The sequence below is a fragment of the Ricinus communis genome, chromosome 7 (assembly GCF_019578655.1).
Source record: "Ricinus communis isolate WT05 ecotype wild-type chromosome 7, ASM1957865v1, whole genome shotgun sequence".
Taxonomy (NCBI): Eukaryota; Viridiplantae; Streptophyta; class Magnoliopsida; order Malpighiales; family Euphorbiaceae; genus Ricinus; species Ricinus communis.
Window position 1 is genome coordinate 20825624 of NC_063262.1, and position 22672 is coordinate 20848295.

The following is a 22672-nucleotide window of genomic DNA, read 5'->3' on the forward strand; positions in this document are numbered from 1 at the left end:
TAAATCTTTATACATCTATATAATAATTATTTTTAAAAAAACTGTATCGTTAGAATTTTTATTATTTATTTATTATTATTATTAATTTTTCTAATATCACATATATATAGCTTGAAATTTTTTTTAATTATTATATTAGAGTAATAAATTTTTAAACATATCGTAATTTCTTTCGGCCGTTTTCTATGATACAAATTTAGGATTTTTATTCCTTATTATTTTATTATTTTATATATATTATGGATAAGGTTTATTATTATATGCAATATCTGTGATAAATACTACAATTATTATATTTATATAAATCATAAATTTTTACTTTTTTTATTATTAGCATTTGAGATCACATTTAATTTTTATTTTATAAATATTATAATTAACACTTTTATAAATACATCATGTCATTTTCTCATTCAAAAATGACATAACATGGCTTCATAAAATTTTGTCACGTGGAATCTCAAAAAAAAAAAATTAGTCTTATTTATATGCATATTAGTCATTTACTTGTGCGTTACACGACTGTTATTATTATACAATTATAAAATCAAGTTTATAAATAAAATTTATAATATTCGACATTTATTCATCATATTTTAAAAATAACAGAAAATTAAATATTTTTACTTTTTCTTCTTAACTTTTTTAATGTTTTAAGATTTTATTAATGTACTAATATAAAAATTACTCTAAAAGATATTTATTAATTAATATAATATTAAATAAATTAATATTATCAATATAATATATATTACTATTTCTTAGAATTAGAAATTATCATAGAATTAAAAAATTAATTTATGAGTAAATATAGTCTTTGAAATATTATTTTTTAAAATTATAATCATTATCTAATTAGAAAACTAATCTATTAGTTAATAAAATATCAAAATATAATTAATATACTTTTAGAATAACCATTATCTAATTAGAAAACTAATTGTTATCTAATTATGAAATGAATTAATTATTATAATGTTATATCTTAGGATTAGCATCAACACCCATTTTCTGAATTTAGACATCGAGAGAATTATAGAAAATCTGATGATGAAAGTTATTGCCTTTCTCGAGTCTTGAAATATTTGGGACGGTGAATCCAATTAAGGTTGTGAGTAATTGAACCAAAATTGTTTAAAAACAATTTGGACCTAATTGATAGAAAAAAAAATAAATTTAAAGGGTAAATTGACATTTTTAAAAGTACATAGACTAAATCGTAAGAAATTTTAAAATTTTTTATCCCTTGAGCCAATCAGCTCAGCATAGAGCCAATTAGCTCTATATAGTCTTGATTGGCCTATATTTTGATTTTTAAGGTCATTTTATGTATTTATTTGACTTAAACCACTAAAAATACCTTATAAAAGATATTATTAATAAAAATTGAATTCAAAATTAATTTTATTTTGGATATCCACTTAACTGAACATCCAATAAATCAAAGAATTTTATATTTAATTGATTATCAATATCTAGGATTTTCCTAAACTCTACTGCTGTAAATACAATATTATGTCATAGGTCTAGGGTTAGCAAATGTTAACAATTAGCAATTATTAGCGATCATTAGGGGCAACAAAATTATTAGTCTTATTAATAAAGAGTTTTTTTTTTTTGCAGTCCAGCTCATACACTAGACTTCTATATCCCATTGATATATTAAATAAAAGCCTTACTCACCATCATTACCGAACTTACCCCCTAAAGTCCTTGGTTGCACAATCTTTGTTCGCTTTTCTTACCATGCACACCATAAGCTCTAACCTCGTGCTATTTGTTGTATCTTTATCGAATATGTCTTCATAAAAAAGGATATAAGTATTATCACCCTCCAACTTAATAAATGTATGTCAGTATGGATATCTAATTTTATGAATATCATATGTATTTCCCTACTACAAGTAAGGGGGAGAAAAATATTGACTTGTTGATAAAATCAAGGCTGATCCTTCACCACCAAGCAAGCCACGAATGGATCCATTGAAGTATGAGGGTCCAATCACATGAGCTAGAAGCAAGAGATTCAAGGCTGCCTTGTGTTCTTTCATGGTCCACGTGATAGACAAGATGCATTCAAGAAGCAAGGTTAGCGAGTTGGACTTAGAAGATCAAGATTCAACTTTGATTAATTGTATTTCATTCATGGATTAAAGCCCAATGTGATGACATATAGATCATATCTGATTTATGTTGAATTCAAGCCCAAACGTAAAACCCAAATCTAAAGTTGAATATTCAAAGTCAAAATCCAAGTCAAAATAGGAGTTTTCTTTTAACAAGTCCAAGTCAAAATATGAGTTAGCTACTCTTTTACTTCAAGTTTTATTTATTTAGGAGTCTTGGCCGCATATCCTAGTCAATTTAGGATTAGGATTATTTTGTTTTTAACTCTATAAATAGAGCTATGTATTTCAGAAAAAGCATCTTTGATTGAATAGAAAACCTTGTTTTTGCTTAAAGAGTTTCTTTGATTGTTCTTGAGATTAAAGCTTATTGTTTAGGTTTTGATTTCACTTCTACCTTAATTTAATTCTATTAACTTGTTAGTTTCTAGGATTAATTAAGTTCGTCTCATTATAGCTATTGATCTTATTTCTTTATAAATAAGGGTGATAGTTTCGCAAATAACTTTTGGCAAACCTTATAAGTATTAATTTTGGCGTGTAATCTTCTTTTCCATAGAAGGTTTACATCACTTGCAATCCGAACTTTAAACATAATCTGACTTTCTTTGCCGACCTTCAAACACAACCCAGCCTCCTACATTTTGTTGACCTTCCATAAACTCAACCCGGTCTTCCAACAGAAATTCCTGACTTTCTTCTGTTAGAAAACTCCTGAATCAAACTACTTGAGGAAAGCTTAAATCAAACTATGAACCCATGATGAACTCTAGATCTAAATATCCAATAAATAATTATTTTTCATACCATAGGTTGTTAAAGACATGTGAATCATTTGTAGATCAATTATCTTCTGTATATGTACTAAACAGTATGCAAGAAGCCAAAGACCCCAGGTGGAAAGAAGCAATGAACGAAGAAATGAAGTCTCTTCGAAATAATGAAACCTGAAAGGTTATTGATCTACCAAATGGAAAAAAAACCTATTGGATGTAGGTGGATCTATATCATTAAATACAAGGCAAATAGAAGTGTGGAGAGTTACAAAGCTCAGCTGGTTGCGAAAGATTATAGTCAAACATATAGGATAGATTATGCAGAAGCTTTTGCTCATATGACCAAGATAAATACTGTTAGAATTCTTCTATTCTTAATTGTAAATTTAAATTGGTCTTTACATCAATTAGATGTAAAGAATATTTTTCTTCATGGCGAACTCCAAGAGGAAGTGTACATAGAACTACCTTGATACGAACCAAACTAGCACAATGAATCCTACTCCAACAAGGAGTCTTGATGATGCAAATCCTACTAGCTCAAGGAATTTTACTTTCTTTGATTTTTGGGGTTTTCATGTTAATGTGTTGGGGGTCTGCTATTCAAAAAGGATTCTCAAGCTTATTCGTGGAGGTTCTATATCATACATCCAAGATGTAGACTTTAAGTTGAAGGAAGTAAGCAAGTTTGTAAACTGAAAAAGTCTATATATGGATTGAAACAATCTCAAAAAGCTTGGTTTGGAAGATTTACAAACTCTATGCAGGCCTTTGGCAACAAACAGAGTAGTTATGATCATACTCTCTTTATAAAACATAAGGGAAGAACAATTATTCTTATCATATATGTCGATGATACGATTGTGATAAAAGATGATGATGATGAAAAGATGGCCTTACAAAACTATCTTTTTAAAGAGTTTGAAATGAAAGACCTTGGTAATCTCAAGTATTTATTAGGGATTTAGGTACTACGATCTAAGCAAGGTATATTCTTATCTCAACAAAAGTATACTTTGGACTTGCTTAAAAAGGTTGGTATGCTAGCATGTAAATCAGTTGATATTCCTGCTAGTGAACATATGAAGCTCGACATATTTTCAGATCAAGTCCCTACGAATAAAGAAAGATATCATAGACTTGTAGGTCGACTAATGTATCTTGCTTATACTAGGCCGGATTTGGCATATTCCCTAAGTATAGTAAATCATGCACTCTCCAAGTAAAGATCATATGAACGTTGTTCTTCATATCTTGCAATGCTTGAAATCCTCTCCAGATAAAAATGTTATGTTGACCAAAAGGACGACTTTGTCTATGGAGGGTTATACTGATGCGGGTTGGGCTAGTTCTGTTGATGATAGGCAATCTACAGTAGGTTACTTAACTTTTATTGGAGGAAATCTTGTTACATGGAGAAGTAAGAAGCAAAGTGTTGTAGCTTGGTCTAGTGCAAAAGCCAAGTATAGAGAGATGGATAAAGGTGTTTTTGAGTTACCTTAGATCAAGAATTTACTACATGAACTTCGAGTCCACATATTAGTCCTATGAGACTATATTGTGACAATAAAGTTACATGTGATATAGCTCATAATCCAGTTCAGCTTAATCAAATAAAACATGTGGAGATAGATAAATGTTTTATTAAGGAGCAATTAGAAGCCAAGATAATTGAAGTCTCGCATGTCCGAGCTGAATATCAGCTTGCCGATATCCTTATCAAAGCAATATCAAGAAAAAAAAGTTTATCGAGCATTAGACAAGTTGGGCATGCAAAATCCCTATGCACCAACTTGAGGGGGAGTGTAGAAAATCTGATTTGTTATTTTTCTCCTAAATAATATATATCTCTTGTATTTATCTCTTTCCATATATGTCATATTCTTTAGGTTCCTAATTTATATTGAAATAAAAGTCTTGTAAATAAGAGTCTATATAAATTCTTGTACTTAAGAAATTCAATAAGAAAAAAATACAGATTGAATCAAGTTCTTTAAGAATAACCCATTGTAGTTTTTAAATACCTATTTATTTAAATATAAACATTTTACATGTGATACTAAAAAGGAAACACAACTAGCAAGATTAATATAACAAACTCGATTGATTATTTGGGATGAAGCTCCTATGAGTCAGAAATATTGTTTTGAAGCATTAGATAGCTCATTTAGGGGTGTTTTGTGTAATTCAGAAGAAGAAAAAAATAAATAAACCATGTGGCAAAAAAATTCTTTTATTAGGAGAGGATTTTACATAAATTTTACCTATTATTATTAATAGTAGCAAAAAAGATATTATAAATGCATCAATATGAAATCTTATTTATGGAATTATTTTAAAGTTTATAAATTAACTACTAATATGGTTTAACAATGGTAATAATGAATTGAACGAGTTTTCTAAAATGAATTTTATCGGTTGGAGACGGAAGATCAATTACAGTAAAAAATACAAATAATGACAAAAAGAATAATCTAATTAAAATAACAAAAAATTTATTAATAAAAAATTATAGTGACCCGATTAAAAATATAATTGAAGAGACATATCCCGATATCGTAACAAATTATGCAAATAATTTATGTATTAAAGATAGAGCTATTATAACTATTCACTCGCCTTGAGAGGTTAGTGTTGAGAACGGGCGAGTTGTTAGAAGTAAAGAAGGGGCAGATTAGCCATAAATGTAAATGTCATGGGAAAAAGTGAGAAAGTTAATTTTGGGTCAACTGAATGTTGCATACAAGTTCAGGGGGCAAATTGCTACTTTAGCCATCTGCTGATATCTCATTGAGTCGCCAATTCCTATTTTCACACTTAAACATATTTAATTACTACAACGGCACGATCACCAAACAACCACCATAGGCATAAACCCTCTTCTACCTACTACTTATGAATCTTGGGTTTTCCTGAACGTTACGTGTTTGTCAAAAGTCCTCAACAAACACTTCTACCACAGAACAAGACAAACTAAAAGAGAAGGACATTTCCTTAATAACCAGTTTAATGGTTTCTAGTCTGTCAACTACTTGTTAATTTCCATAACAGGCAGTCTTTATGGCTTTGAAGCCAGGTGCTGTTTCTAGATGGAATGTTTCTCAGGTGAGCTGGAGCAGAACATCTATGTCTAAACAGTTGAATTTTGGTACATCAAGTAGACTTTTGCCGCCTGGTGCCATAAGGTCTGAATTAAGTCAATTTACTGGAAAGACAGTGAGCAATGCTTCAAGAAATTTGCTGAAGGACTTCAGCTCCTTTCCAAGTTTGTTTTGTGTCATTGAAATCTCCTTTAGTTCATTCTGTTTCTCTTGAGAATTAATCTATCATTGAATTCATAAAATGAACGTATATATTATGTGGATTATATACAGTCAGAAGTTGATAATTTTTGTTTGTTTTTGTTACATGTTATTTTCTTTTAATATCCCTCTTGAGGCTGCAAGATGATATTCTGGATGAATCCAAACCTCAGGTGTTCCTCTAGTCTTATTAATAAAACTTGTTCCCTGAATTAATAAAGGTTAAATGGGTTAAATGGAAGTTCGTTTCTAATTCACAGAATAATTAGAGAGTTTGTTTGTTGTAACAGTTCAAAAGAACTCAGTTCAGTTTGCTTCTCAATGTTCTCTTTGTTTCAAGTTCATGGATAAGGGAAATATAACAGGTTGCTTCTCAATTAAATAAACCTTCTGTTTTTCAGCCCTCTTAAACTTCACATGGCTAGTTAATTCCAAGTACAAAAAAGCTGTTGAAATCTAGTCTTACTCCAATTTGTTTCATTTATCCATGCTCCACCGGTTAGTTGTGAATTCTATGAGGCAGTCAGCAGATATTTCTAACTGATTTATGTCTATGAGATTCAGCTTTCTGATCATGACCCAACAAAAAAGTTTGACTATGCAACGGGGGAAATTCAACCACACATATTGTCACCATAGATATTAGGTAGATACTATAAAATAATATGTGCACCATTGGCTTTTCTACGATGAGATGCGCAGAAGTGAATTTTAACGGAAAAAAGAAAGTCATATGGAACATATTTATGGAAGAAACACGCATTATATATTTGTCTTTTTCTCGTCCTTTTTTTTCTTTTTTTAATTAATTTTAATGGAAGCATAATGCTTCGGTTCATAATGCTTTTTCTCCTAGATTTGGTTTGTACTGTTTAATTTTGCGCACCTTATTTTTCTGAAGGTCTCCAACAATTGCAGGACCATTATCAGTTGCTGATATTTCTGCTGATTGTGATGATGATGTAAAGGTGCGGATATCATTTAAGGTATGATTTCTCTACAGTGACTGCTAGTTTCTACTGTCAAGATAGATGGGAATTATGAGTTGCTAACAGCTACTGCTTATGTTTTTGGCTGTCTTAATGATTCAGGGGTTACCAGGTTCATACAGTGAGGATGCTGCACTCAAAGCCTACCCTAAATCTGAAACTGTACCCTGTGATGAATTTGAGGATGCATTTAAGGTTTAATATCATATTGTTTTTCTCAAAAGGAACTTTAGTATGTCAATTACATAACTGCCCTCAGGCAGAAGTTAGGGCCTATTTTCTGAAGCAGTCATACTTATCAATTCAGTTAACAATTTGATATTCTTTTTGATTTAATGGTAAATGGAGTTATTTATAATTCCAATTTCTGAAAATAGCACAAGTCCAAAGGGGATATTCATGCAAAATTTTAGACAACAGAATGGGATACTTGGCCTCCTTTGCACTGATATAGTCTGTTTTAATTATTTTTGGCAGGCTGTGGAATTATGGCTAGCAGATAAAGCAATTCTTCCAATTGAATGTTCTTCAAATGGAAGCATTCATCCCAACTATGATTTACTCCTTCGCCATAGGCTTCACATTACTGGTGAGGTACAACTGAATGTTAACATGTGCCTTCTAGCTATGCCGGGTGTCAGAACTGAGCAGTTGAAACGTGTTCTAAGCCATCCACAGGTTAAGCATCAATTTTCCTTTCATTTTATAATAGTCTCATTATCATTCTCCGATCTTTCTTTTTCACATGCAAATTTTTTCATAAATCTGGACATGGAAAATCATGTGAAATTTCTTGCTGCACCTCCTTGCTCTTTTATTAAAGAAAAGATCCTAAGTTAGATTTGATATAAAAAAGTTATAGTATGAATGCTCACCATGGAAGCAACGATAGCTACCTTTTGATTTAATTAGGAAGAGTATTGATATATAACACGAATAGACCTACACAAACTTTTGCATGTAGTAGTTGGATGGGAGAAAATGGGCATTTGACCTATCACTTGGGTGGATAGTTTTGAACTAACTAAATCACTTTTGTATAAACCAAATTAAAAAGATTCAGTGGTTTTTTGCATAACTCTTTCTGAAAAGAAAGAGATTTGCAATCAGGAAACTGCAGATGTAGTATTGACAGATGGTAGAAGTAAAACTTTGAAGTTGGGCTGAAACTGTTTTCTCTTTAAACTGGAATCAAGTCACATAACTTAAGGAGAAAAGGAAGTAGCAAACAAGTTTCTATAATTTTATGGATGTTGGCTATCATGCTAGAGTTGTCACCCCTCCACCTGTTAGTTTAAATGTACCTGTTCAGGATTCATTAACTTTTGGCAATTCATGAATATAGACATTAGAATATGTATTTTAAATTTAATTCAGTAGATCTTTGCAAAAATAAGGTGGAAGAATTACTTCTGCAGGTACTCAATTTTAGTGACATTTTCCTGAGTAAGCTAAGTGTTGCTAGAGAAAATGTTGATGATACAGCTGTTGCTGCTCAGGTGATCTATAGATACCTATTTGGGATATTATTTTACTTTCTGCATATCATGCTGTCTGATTCTATGAATTTACTTAATTTTGGTTTTAGTATGTAGCCTCGAATAAGCTGAGGGATGCTGGAGCTGTGGCAAGTGCTCGAGCTTCTGAATTATATGGGCTTAACATACTGGCAGAAAAAATCCAGGTGATATATTTATGGCCTCCACATCTTAATCTCTTAACCCCTCCTTGTTTTCAGTTAGGTGGAGGGATAGAAGCTTATAATAATTTTAATTTTTAGGCTAATATTCAGCTGAACTTGATCAAATCTCGTAAGAGCCACTGTTTATTTTCTCTCACCCTTTATGAGAGAATATATGGTTCAAAGAAAGAAATTGTGGTATTTATTTAATTATGCAGACAGCTTTTGCAGTTGCTCAACACTATTATATGCTAGCAGTGCTATTAATGCTGGTGATAGATATCCAGCTATTGCCCTGTCCCACTAGTAGTGGCATTAAACCACGGAAGTAATGTTGACTGCTTGTCCAATACCAATATTGACAGCAGTGCAAGAGGAGATTACTGTGGGGATGACAGTTTTGGGGTGTTATTTCCTTATTACATCTCCTTTATCATTTTTTTAATATAAAAAAGCATTAAAAAAAAAAAAGAAAAAGAAAAGACCAGTCAATTTTCCTTCTCGTATTTCTTTCTTTTTCCCCTAATTTCCTTGGCATTGTTTTAGATACCGAAGTTTATCTCTAATGACATGCCAAAGTTTCCTGCGGAGACATAACCAAATTTCATTCCTTCCATAAAATTTAGATGGCAGCCACCAGAATGAATCTTCTTAACAAATACAGAATTCCCTTACCTCCAGCTTTTCTGTTAAACCAACTGGGCTCTCTATGTTGGCTCAATGCACCTTTCTTTATTAGACAAGCTTCCAGAATCTGACCATATTCCTTTAGCAAAAGATTGTTTGCAGAAGATGTGTTAACAGACTCTGCTGCAGGTCTACAAAAAGTACACATATCACCTGTTTAATCAACCACTCGCATAATCTCGGTTTAGTGCTCAGTTTATTATGGATTACTAACCAATCAATTAAACTATGGTCAAGGAAATTCTGGTTACCCAGATAAAATGCCACCAGTTCACCTGCATTACTTCTGTACTCACCTGGAACTAGATGTACATCCTATCCATTTCTAGATGAAAACTCAATAAGCCAGTAACCAAGTTCAATCTACTTCCTTACTGGACATCTAATAGTGGTGGTTATAACAGTAACGACAAGATATAGAACAGTTAATTACTCCATAACTTTGTACCAACGTGCTTTCATTTTCATTTTGTTAAGTGTATTTGAGATGTTTCTCCCATGTACATTGAGAAACTTGTATACTAAATATATTATGGTTCTTCCACAAAAATTACTGTTGCTTAGTTTTCTTATTTCCATGAATACACAGGATGACTCTGATAATGTAACACGTTTTCTGGTTCTTGCAAGGGATCCGATAATTCCAAGAACTGATAAGCCCTATAAGGTAAGATCTCCATTTAGCCATATTATATAAGTATATTTCTCTAATGTTTTTAAAATTTTAGTCTGATCAAAGTGTCCTTATTTCAGACAAGCATTGTATTTACTTTGGAAGAAGGCCCAGGAGTCTTGTTTAAGGCCTTGGCGGTGTTTGCATTGAGGGACATAAATTTGACAAAGGTATCTTAGACTTCATATTAAAAGCTGGTTTTTATCTTTGTATAAAAATTTTGTTGTAAACCAATTAGCACTCTATTAACTTTCAGATAGAAAGTCGGCCGCAGAGAAAGCAGCCACTAAGAGTAGTTGATGACTCCAATATGGGAAGTGCCAAGTGAGTGTATTTCATTATTTTATAGATTGGTTAGGAGTTCACAGGGATAGCCCCTCTACTAAGTGCTCTGGCATTCAACATGTCATTCGATTGTTAGAATCATAAAGAATTTTAGTTTTTGCTCCAATATGTTTGATGAAAGTTTAATATAAGTAACAGGATATGTATTTTTACTTGCAATGCATCATTTTAATCATGATGCTCTTACATTGCGTTGCTTTCTTTCATCACCTGAAGAAAGTTTTAAGCATGCCTGTCGGTCTATTGATGGATTCTTAGATTTAAACTTCTCATTCATCATTGACATTCTTGTTGAGTTAGTGATTTGTGGCGTTAAGAGTTGATGACCTCTTGTTTTGTTGATTATGCATGTTACAGGTACTTTGACTACCTTTTCTATGTTGATTTTGAAGCTTCTATGGCAGAGCTGCGTGCCCAAAATGCTTTAGGACATCTGCAGGTTAGGATGCTATCATTTTCTGGCATGCAAATCATTATCAGAGTACAGAACTTTTCAGATAACAGCCCATCAATTTGCCAATAACCATTTCATTTATAGCTTCTAACATTACATTGTCAAAAGATATTTGAATTCTATTTAGCAAATAAATAGATATACTAACATTCATATAGAATCATCAAATATTTCATGCTCTGTATTTATGTAATTAAAGTTCAAGTGGCACTTGGAATTGCACACATATAACTTGCAAGACTCAAAAGTTTTAATTACTGGACTGGTGTTTTGTTTACAGGAATTTGCAACATTTCTTCGGGTGCTTGGATGCTATCCCATGGATACAACTGCTCTATAGCTTCGTCTCTTTTGTAGTCGTCCGGTATCTTCAGCCGTGATATTGAAAGAAAAATAGTCGAGATACTAGTTGCTCTTAACTGCTGGCTTCTCTAATAGTATTGTTTATTTTAAATAGCATATATATATATATATATATATATATATATATATATATATATATATAATAGGTCATTTCGCATGGGATTCTAAATGGCAAAATTTTATGAAACCATGTTATGTGTTTTCTAATAAAAAAATGATGTCTTATATTTATAAATATTTATAAAAAAGTAAATGTAATTTTAAATGCTAATAATAAATATGGTAAATATTTATGACTTATTTAAAAATAAGACTATTTTATTATTAAAAAATAAAATAATAAGTATAGAATTTTTTACAGCTAGTGTACATTAATAATAAGTTTTATTATTCTTATAATAAAATATATATTTATATTCATATATGTAAAAGTAAATAATAATAATTATTATTATTGTTATAACATAAAAATGTTAAATTTGAAACATGAAAACAATAGAACTTTTTGATATGTTAGAAAACTTATTCATACAATATAATGAATAAAAATAAAATCTCAATATGTATATATATATATAAATTATATATGAGAACTATCAGTGTAAAAAATAAATAAAAAGAATAAAATTACTTTTCATATATATTTATCTTAATATATAATAAATATAAAAATTTCATAAGAATATATTATAAAAATATTAATATAGATTTAAAAAAATTATTATAAAGTAAAAAAATTATATTAATATAGTTATAAATTGAATTATATACAATATATAAGATAAGATTTTTAAATATAAAATAAGTAAAATAATCATGCAATATCATGAGTAATAAAATTTCAATAAAAAAATATATGATTTTAATGTGGCTTATATAAAAATTTATTACAATATTAAATACTAATCAAATAAAATGATAATATTAAATATATTATAATATTAAATTACAAATCAAATAAAATAATATTATTAAATATTATTATAACAAAATGGTAATAAATATAATAAGAATTAGTAATTATATAATACTACTAATTTATTATATATTTATTATGAATTTTTTAATTATTTTAAACCATTAAAATATATAGTTATATAAATAAAATAATAATATTAAGAGCTTATTAAAATAAAATAATAGCTAAATAAAATTATATTTTTATAATATAATATTTTCTTTTTAAAATAAAATATTTTAAACTAAAAATTAATATAATAAAATTATCAATAGTTATGCATTAGCATAAAATATATTGCTACTATACGTACATAGAATGGAGTAGAGATATAAACAAAGTTAACTAGTTTAACACCTAGAAAAAATAGAATTTTAGATAAATAAAGACATTTTAAATTTTATAATATATAAAAATTACTTATCATAAAAATACATATATGTTATAATAAAAATAACATTAATAATTTAATTTAATTTCAAATTTTATAGAAATAATAATAATTTAAAACTCTTTATTTAAATTAAATTTATTAAAAATCAGCTACCTGTAAGAACATAAACAATTATAAAATGTAATAGTCTAATATAATTTCATCTCAAATTTTAAAAATAGTAATATTTTCCTAAAAATAGTAATATATCAACCAATAAAAAGTATTACTAATTTAATTTTCTTATCTTTTTGTTGTTATTTTTTAATAGCACCAATTTGGACTATTCGACTACCAGTAACGGGAGAAGTACAAAAGATACAACAGTATTCGACTTTTTATTCTTTTTCATTGTTATTTTTTAATAGCAGCAATTTTGAATATTCGACTAGCAGTGACACAGGAGAAATACAGAAAAAAAAAAAAAACCAACAGTATTCATATGTGATCTCAATTCTAAGTAATGGTATATACATAGTGCAAAGTTAAATAAATAAATAGATTTTGAATTCTTTTTTTAACATTATATACTTTACAAATTTAATAAATAATTAGACTTTAGATAAATTTATAATTATTCTTTTTATTGGTGATCGATATTCTATATTAAGCTTTATATATTTATTTTATCAAATTATATTTTTATTAAAATTACTATTTTTAAAAATAATTTATTTTAGTTAAATAATTATTTTTATTTATTTTCTTAAAATAATCTAATCATATTATTTTGATAATTATTTAATAAAATATTTAAATAAAATCTCCATGCTAATAAACAAAGAAATATCAAAAAATTTAATATTTTAGTGTATAGAATAAAATTAAAATTATATATATATATATATAAAAGATTATAATTGAATTAGATTAACAATTAATTAATTCTATTAGGATTAGAAAACTAAATTAGTTATATATCTAATTAGAATAAAATAAATTAGTAATTATATATATATTAGAAGACTTTGTAATTAACTATCGTCAATTAATTTTTTAATTTAAATACTCATTTAGTTAAAAATTATATTAGAAGAAAATTTATAGAACTATATTGTTAGTCATTTTATATAATTGATTTAATTTATAAATTTATATATCTAATATTTAATTGTAAGAAATTACCCGTGCAAAACATATGTATTATAACTAGATATTTTTATGTAAGAGCATCTTAAAGATATTTAATCTAAAGAATGAATAATTTTATTTAAATCTAATGGAATTTTATTCATATTTCACTCTTTATTTTGTTTTTATTTTATAAACAATAATAATTTTAGCTTCTGTTTTCTTTTCTTTTTTTCAAAAGAAAATAAAATTCTAAATATCAATTAATAAAACATATGAAAATATATAGAACTTTTATAAAAATAAAAAGGAATAATTATAAAATGGTCTGTAAATTTGTTAAAATTAAACAATCAAGTGTTTAAACTTTTAAAAGTTACAATTTAGTATGTAAAATTGGAACTTATTAACATCTAAGTGTATGGAACTGATAAACTATAAAAAAAACTAAATAATTATAAAATAGTATGTGAACTTGTTAAATTTGACAATCAAATATTTAAATTTCTAAAAGTTAGAATTAAGTGTGTGAATTTAGTAAATACTTATAATTGAATGAATATAGCAGGTCAATAGCAATTACAGATTTATAATCTTAAACTACATATTATTATTTTAGTGGATTAAAAAGAATAAAATGTCGAAAAAGTCTTTAAAATGTATATACTTTTAATAGATTGATACATCATTCTTATTATCACCATTTTTACACTGTTCTCACTATATTTTTTTTAATTCTTTTAAAGAAAATTTTGTCCAACTTTAAGTGACATTTTATCTTCTTTGATCATATAAACATTTAAAATAAAATTGATCATTATTGAGAAAGATAATCTTAACTATAATGTTAATTACTATATATCTTCTTATAACATGTATAGTATTAATTTTATATATATTTATCTATCTTTGTAATTTTTATTATGTACATGAAAGATTTACCATATTTCATATAAATATTATCTTTTACTATCAAAATGTAATAGAGATTCATTTATCTATATTAGGTTCTTTTATATATATAATGACTTGTTTCACACACTCAAATATTAATAATTTTTAATTTTGTACACTAAATTGTAACTTTTAAAAACTTAAACACTTAATTATTAAATTTTAACAAGTTGATACACTATTTTATAATAAGCTGATATGGATAATCTGTAACTAGTTTGTTGACCTGCTATATATACTCAATCATAAATATTATTAGGTTCATACACCAAATTGTAACTTTTAAAAGTTTAAATACTTATTTGTTAAATCTTAACAAATTCAAACACTATTTTTATAATTATCTTAAATAAAAATAAAAAGTAAAATTTTACTTTTCAAATATGGAGAGGAAACTAACTCTTTATTTTATAAATAAAAAAAAGTCAATTTGAATATTTTTTTATAAAATAACTTTTTAAAATAAATTATTTAATATAGATAATGAATACATTGAAAATATTCTTAGCCTTATAAGCTCTTTTATTTCTAAGCTGTTATCGTGGTATTTTTTTATACTCTTAAGAATTTTTATTTTTACAATTTCTCAAATATGATGTTCTATAACTTTTCTTTTAATTTATTGGAAGTCTAATGAATTAAAATTATAAAACAAAAATTATCTTTTTACATTTATTATAATATATTGCATATAAATATTAATAATAGGAGTTATGACTATTCATATAATAAAAGTCAAACTATTTAAGAAAAGAAAATTTAAATAAATTTTACATATACCTCTAATATTAGAAAAATTTTACTTTTAAACAATTGGTATATTCTTAATTTAGATTATAATTTCTTCTATGTTTATCATTATAATCATTGTTTTTAATTTTAATTATTATTAATTTACACTTTAAATTCTATAGAAAATTATTAAAAGAATTAATTATCCTTTTTTTATATTTATCAAATTTATTATTTTAATCTTTTGACTTTCTTTTTTTTTTCTTGTTGGTTTTTATAAAATTTTGTTGTCATTTATCTACAAAATAACATCATACTTAAATACAATAATATTATTAATATCATTTTTATTTTTTAAATTATAAATTTTAAATTATTTATTATTATAATAATTATTTTTACTTTTTCTTATTGTTAATTAATATTTAAGGATAGATTTTATGGAATATCTAAAGCTGCCTTCATCCACGAATGTTGACAGCTCTCCCTTGCATCTACCACGCTTGTATATATATACTACATATTAGAAAAGCTTTTTCCAATCCGTCAAGCTGATAAATAATTTGTATATTAAATAAATATATATTTAATAATTTCCGTCCACCAAGTTTAACATTAGCAATATTTTATTGTAATTGATAAATAAAATTTATATAATTTCTCTAATATAATATATTGTTGTTTTATTAGTAAAAATTATTTTAAAAATATTATTAATGTCATATTAGCATTATATCATCATAAGTTAATAAGATAATCTGCTCGGTATCAGAACAAGTATTTCATTGCTAAAGTTTAAAAAGATTTAGATTCTATATTTCTTAATTAAATGAATGATAATGTTGTGAATTTGAAATTTTATTAATAAATTGAGTTAAAATTAGAGAATAATAATTAATATTATAATAAAATATAAACTTAGTATTTTTATTTAACATGTAAACCAATGAGCTTACATTTTAGGATTTTCATATAAATGCTTAGAAAAGTAAATCAATTAACTTTTATACCTTAAGTCCTAAAATTTTACAAAATTACGCTTAACATAAAACATTTAATTTTTATACTCCTAAACTTAAAAACGCGTCTCAGGTACAAAGCTAGGTTTGTTTTCTCAATATGCAACTTTGTCCTACAAATAAAGAAAAGAGAAAAATAAAAAGCACACATTTTTAAAACAGAAGCGAGAGAGAGAGAGAGATAGAATATATTTCTTATATATCATGTTGCTTTGATTTTTCTTGTAGATGCTCAAGAATGAAATTCCAATTTTGTTGACTGTATTGATCGATAAGTTGCCGGAGTTTCTCATCTTTAGCTGCCCTCTTATGGTAACTCTTCCCACTATCACTATTGCTACTTCCTCTACCATTTTCCATCTAAGTTTCAAAAATTTAAAACAAACCAAAATTGCAAAAGTGATAGGAGTAGTGATGCATAAATAGAAAGATGATGAGGAAAAAAGTTGATTGCAATTGAATTCCCAACATCATCCCATTTTTAGATCTCAAAATCCAAATACAATTCAATTCAATTCTTATACGTAAATTTTTTCAAAATCTCTTTTTGAATCATTGATTTGAGCATGGCCAACAAACAATTAAATACAAAAATAAAAAGTTGACAAATTGAGACTACTATTTTTTGTAGTAATGGACCAAGCTAAAAATAATAATTGATATTAGGTTATCGTCTAATTGACGATATAATTTTTTCTTTTATGCAAGTTATAACTTGCATAAATCAGAAATTATTTTCTAAAAAAATATAAAATAATTCTAAACGTATTCAATGACCAGTTACACTAAATATATAACATGTTTATTTTGGATATATAGTACTCTGATTCTTATTGAGTTTTTTTTATTCAAATTCTTAAAACTACTTTTATAATTTTTAACAATAGACATATTACATATTTTTCTTCACTGCAATAAACAAAATAATAAGAATCGAATTCAATATCAAATTAAAAATGGTTATCTACGATATAATAGAAAATAATTCAATTTTATCTAGAGTTGAAAAAGACAAAATATTACTTCACTATACCCTTTGTGTATAACTGCCGCAGAAATTCAACCATAAAATAACTATTTTGTATCAAGTTCAATGGGAAAAAATCTACTACTTGTAATAATTAAAGAATCAAGATTAATTCTTGAAAATTTCTTAACAAATTAAACATTTCAGATTACAACGACTAAGCAAATGTGATAACAAAAATCATTGTTGAACAAATTGGAGAAGAAAAATGTGGATAGTATGATAGATGTTTTAAATCAAGTTTATTTTAAGTATATAGAAGGTACCATTGAAATATATTATGAGTATATTTAGCTTATATTCAGATAGAATTTAAATTTAATAGTATATATTATAATTAATATCTACTACTATTTTGAATCATTAAAATCTATATTTTTGTTGCACAATATAGATTCTAATGAATCATTCTAATCAACAATAAGAGTTTTAATTAATTATAAAACTATTTAGTTATACAAATTTTAATTCATGAAAACCAAGTATGTTCAAAAGAATTTCATAAAATCAGGTCATAAAAATAAATTTAAAAGCTATCATATGTATGAATTAATATGATTTAACAAGATCATATCACATAAATAGAAAAAAAATAGACTTTTTGTCTAAATTCTTAACCAATAATTAGAATTTACTAAACAATAGTTTTCAGCAAACACAAGAGTAAAACCGAATACTACATAAATTACATTTAACAATATATAGTATACCTTGAGTATATTATGAGTAGATAACGAGTATTTACACCATTATCATTGTAATAACTAAAACCAAAAGAATAACAATGAAGCAAAACACAAGAAATAAAGAGCATGACATAGAGGTCTTAGTGTGCATGAGTAATGGCCAAAATTTTCTCTTAGTCTCCTCCTCTCTGTAACAATCCGGAACCAGATCACATGAGACATTGTCCGCTTTAGCCCCCACTGGCCTCACAGTTTTGTCCCTTTGGCGGGTTCGAGAACTCCCCAAGAGGTCCCCCATCCTGGAATTTCTCTGAACCAGACACGTTTAACTTTGGAGTTCCTACAACTCTTTACATATATGTTATCAACCATTTTCCTTCCCAATTTGATGTGCAATTTCATGTACCTTCGTATCTTAAAGTGCTGCCATCCTAGAAGCCGCTTCTTGTCCAGGCATCCTATCTTTGCCCCGACGTCCACTTTCCGCCCTTGTTGGACCACTTCTCTAGGCCAGGCTGTCACATGCCCACCAGCTTCCGCTTGGTTTGTCTTCAAAACACACATCTACTAGAGGGGTCCTGCTCTGATGCCATTTGTAACGACCCGGAACCAGATTAAATGAGACATTATTCATTTTTGCCCCCACTGGCCTCACAGTTTTGTCCCTTTGGTGGGTTCGAGAACTCCCTAGGAGGTCTCCCATCCTGGATTTTCTCTGAACCAAGCACGTTTAACTTTGGAGTTCTTACAACTCTTTACATATATGTTATCAATCATTTTCCACCCCCGTTAATTAATGCAGTTTTAATGGCTACTCCCGTTAATTAATCATAGAACACTTGAAGCAGGTTCTGGACCCGTTTAACGGGGGGTAAATGTCAGTAATTAAGGAGAGGTTCTACCGAATTTTCGACAGAATTCTCGAATCTAAAGTAATTTTAAGCAGTCTAATCTAGGGGTCTAGGAGTAGAAAAATATAAGAATGTCTATTAATTGAGTTTTTTCGTAAATAGATAATCCATCCTTCCCGCCAGCTCCACCTGAGGTATAGGAGCGGACTGAGGAGCGCGACAGAACTGTGAGTTAAAGTCGTATAATCACTATACTATTGACATGTCTAAATTTAATAAGATGTTTTAGTGATTTATGTTTAATATGATTATCAGTATCGCATTATAAATAATTTCATTTAATTAGTAATTACCATGAATAATATTAATATTATTATTAGTAAAATTATCTCGTTATTTTTGAAATCACAGTTAATGTTATTTTAATACTATTATTGTTAATTCTATACATAAATTGCACGCTTGCTTTATCTGAGATTCTAAATCCTTAATTTCAGTATATGTTGTGGAATATATGTTGTTAGTTTATGATTATTATATTTATATTATGATTGTGACAATAGGATGAAGCTATAATAGAACGTACCATCTGATGGGTTGCATAAGGACGACATGCGCACCAGTAATAATCAAGAACAGGTAACAAGGTTATGTTTGGATTTTGACCTGATCGAGTATAACTCTCTGTGTGAAAGTTTGACTACCGGAGAAAGGTCTCTAGTCGAGCAATACTCTCTGGGCACCGGCTTAGTTAGGAATGAAGCGTCCAGGCTGGATGTAAGGACCCTGGTTGAGCTTTGCTCTCTGGGCACCAGACCTATTGGAATAAGAAAGCCGAAGGGCTTCTAGCGTTTTAGGTTAGGGTTCTGCTGAGCCACTCGTCCCATAAGTCCTAAAATATTTTTTATTTCTAAATTATGGTGTGACTCGTATATGATATACAATGGCATGATATACTGAGTTAATAAATATTATTTTAATGAGGAGATTGCATTAGTTACGGTATTATTTGGTTTTAACTCATTCTCGAGATTGACAATCTCAAATTTATTTTTCTTCAGGTGACAGTTAGAGTTCTTCGCCATCCTGCATTTTAACAACCCGACTTCTTTCTTCATCGGGTTTATTGTAAATAATCTGTACTTTCATATTTTTAGTTATGTTATATTCTAGACCTTCCGCAATAATATTTTTGATTTGTCATGATTGTTCTGGTCCATTATGGACGTGAAATATTATCAAAGACCAGTTAGATTGGTGTGTGGCATGTCAGTCTTGATTAATTATATATTTTTATAAGCACTTTATTGGATTATTAATTTGTAAAGCTTACTACGGGATTCGGTGGCGTTAAACCTATCCATTCCCTAGTGCCGGTCATGGGTCCATAGATCGAGTCGTGACACTCTCATTCTTCTATTTTACTTTTTTTCCTTACCTTCTTAATTTTTCAACTCTCAAATCACACACATATTTTCTCTCTCTCTCTCTCTCTCTATTGTTACTAGAAACAATAATAAAATTGGTGAAGTAATTGTTATAAGATACAACAATAATTGTTGCAAATAATGAAGAAATCAAACATTAAACCAACTGAGTATTTAAAGGCATAATTTTGAAAATTCTAAAAACCAAAACAGAAAAATGGCAAGGAACAAAAACAAAAAATAAAGACTAGAGAAGCATAAAAAAAAAAAAAAAAGAGATTTAGCAAAAATATAAATCTCCAAAAACACTCTGTACAAAATAAAGTCAATATAGATAAGCATAGGATCCTATGTAATTTTCTCTATATTTTATTGAAATAGAATTGTTAGATTGTATTTAATAAAACTTTTTATATTTAGTTTCAAATTTAAATTTAAATTTAAAATTTAAACTAAATTATTATAAAAAATTATATGTATACATAAATAAATAAATAGATCTTTTAAATCGGTTCTAATTTTATTTTTCGAATTGAAAAAATATAGGATGTTATAGTTCTCGATATTGAGAGCTAATGAAATCCAAAAGTGTACTAGAAAATTCTTTTAAATACAGGTTGATTCAAAAAATTCAAATAATTAACATATTATTGTGAAACAAAGAACAAGAATAAAAAGTGTTGTAAAATAAAGAACAAGAACAAAAAAATAGAGTAATTTTTCTATATGTATATATGTATGTGTATGTATTCCGTTGATTGTAACACCTATTTATAGATGTAAAGGATTATAGAGATAAAATTCTATTTACACAAGGAAATTTATCTATAGACATAATGATAGACATCTAATACAATCCAAATATTTTAATATTATCATAACACTCTCTCTTGGATGTCTATTACAATGAATATGCGTCGTTAAAACCTTACTAAGAAAAATTCTGTAAAAAAACAAATTTAGTGAAAGAAAAAGAGTACATTATTCATGTAGAAGTTTACGCCATCATACTGCCTCATTAAGAACTTTACCAGAAAAATTCAATGGGACAAAACCTAAGCTAAGAAAAAAAGAGTACAATGTATCAAAATCTGCCCGTCATGAAAACATGAATTCTAACAAAGATCTTTTAATCGGCGCATACTAATTTTGTTCACCAACTTCTCAAATATTGTTGTAGGGAGTGCTTTTGTAAACAAATATGCTAGATTATCAACAGATCGAATTTGATAAATGTCTCAAGCTCCTAGCTTTTGAAGATCATGTGTGAAAAAGAACTTTAGCAAAATGTGCTTGAACAATACAAGCAACATTATCTTCATATAATAATGTTGGGCTTCCTTTATCAAATGAGAGATCATATGATTCTTTGACATATGCATTCTCTACTAGCCTCATACATGCCAATATTTCATAAGGATTAAATGATGTGGCAGTTAGAGTTTTCTTAGTGGAACTATAAGATATAGCAGTGCCATCATATATAAATAAGTAACCCATTTGAGATTGAGCTTTATGTCGATCAAATAAATATCCAGTATCTGCATATCCAATTAATTCTGACTTCGAGCCTTGTGCATAAAGTAAGCCCATATCTGATGTACCATGTAAATAACAAAATTTTTTTTCACACCATTCCAATTTCTTCGAGTTGGTGGGAACTATATCTTGCTAGCAAATTTACAGAAAATGCTATATCAGGTCTTCTACAATTAGGAAGATACATGAGTGCTCCAATAGCACTAAGATATGGTACTTCTGGACCAAGTATTTCTTCATCATCTTCTCGAGGACGAAAATGATCATTTTTTATATCTAGATGTCTCACAATCATGGGAGAACTCATTGGATGAGATTTATCCATATTAAAACATTTTAATATCTTTTCAATATAAGTTGACTAATGAATAAAAATCCCTCCGTATAAATGTTCGATTTGTATTCCAAGATAAAATTTTATTCATCCTAAATCTTTCATTTGAAATTCATTTCTTACAGAAGTTATTGTTTTGTTAAGTCTTCAAGAGTTCTAATGATGTTTAAATCATCAACAAAAACTGCAATTATAGTAAAACTAAAATTAGTTTTCTTAATGAAAGTACATGGACAAATTGAATT

General features: G+C 27.7%; 1 protein-coding gene across 4 annotated transcripts; it reads left to right on the forward strand.

Annotated features, from left to right (window-relative positions):
• The first annotated feature begins 5570 nt into the window (after nucleotides 1-5570).
• On the forward strand, nucleotides 5571-11522 carry LOC8260688 (arogenate dehydratase/prephenate dehydratase 1, chloroplastic). 4 transcript variants are annotated; one of them, XM_015725688.3, is made up of 13 exons: nucleotides 5574-6007; nucleotides 6341-6377; nucleotides 6495-6569; nucleotides 7123-7190; nucleotides 7296-7388; nucleotides 7671-7871; nucleotides 8612-8692; nucleotides 8782-8877; nucleotides 10151-10228; nucleotides 10315-10404; nucleotides 10491-10558; nucleotides 10937-11018; nucleotides 11314-11522. In XM_015725688.3, the coding sequence occupies exons 3-13, from the start codon at nucleotides 6548-6550 to the stop codon at nucleotides 11371-11373; spliced, it is 939 nt and encodes a 312-aa protein (XP_015581174.1). In that variant the 5' UTR covers nucleotides 5574-6007; nucleotides 6341-6377; nucleotides 6495-6547; the 3' UTR covers nucleotides 11374-11522. The 4 variants fall into 4 exon arrangements, with proteins under 4 accessions (XP_002529664.1, XP_015581174.1, XP_025014966.1 ...); XM_048377370.1 differs by lacking the exon at nucleotides 5574-6007 and adding an exon at nucleotides 6029-6167; XM_002529618.4 differs by lacking the exons at nucleotides 6341-6377; nucleotides 6495-6569 and having other exon boundaries at nucleotides 5571-6167.
• The last annotated feature ends 11150 nt before the right edge of the window (nucleotides 11523-22672 follow it).

Coding starts and splice junctions, on each gene's coding strand:
- LOC8260688 (XM_002529618.4), top strand. CDS start 5,963: ATGGCTTTGAAGCCAGGTGCTGTTTCTAGATGGAATGTTTCTCAGGTG. Junction 7,191..7,295: donor AGGTGCGGATATCATTTAAG/GTATGATTTCTC, acceptor TTAATGATTCAG/GGGTTACCAGGTTCATACAG. Junction 8,693..8,781: donor ATACAGCTGTTGCTGCTCAG/GTGATCTATAGA, acceptor TTTTGGTTTTAG/TATGTAGCCTCGAATAAGCT.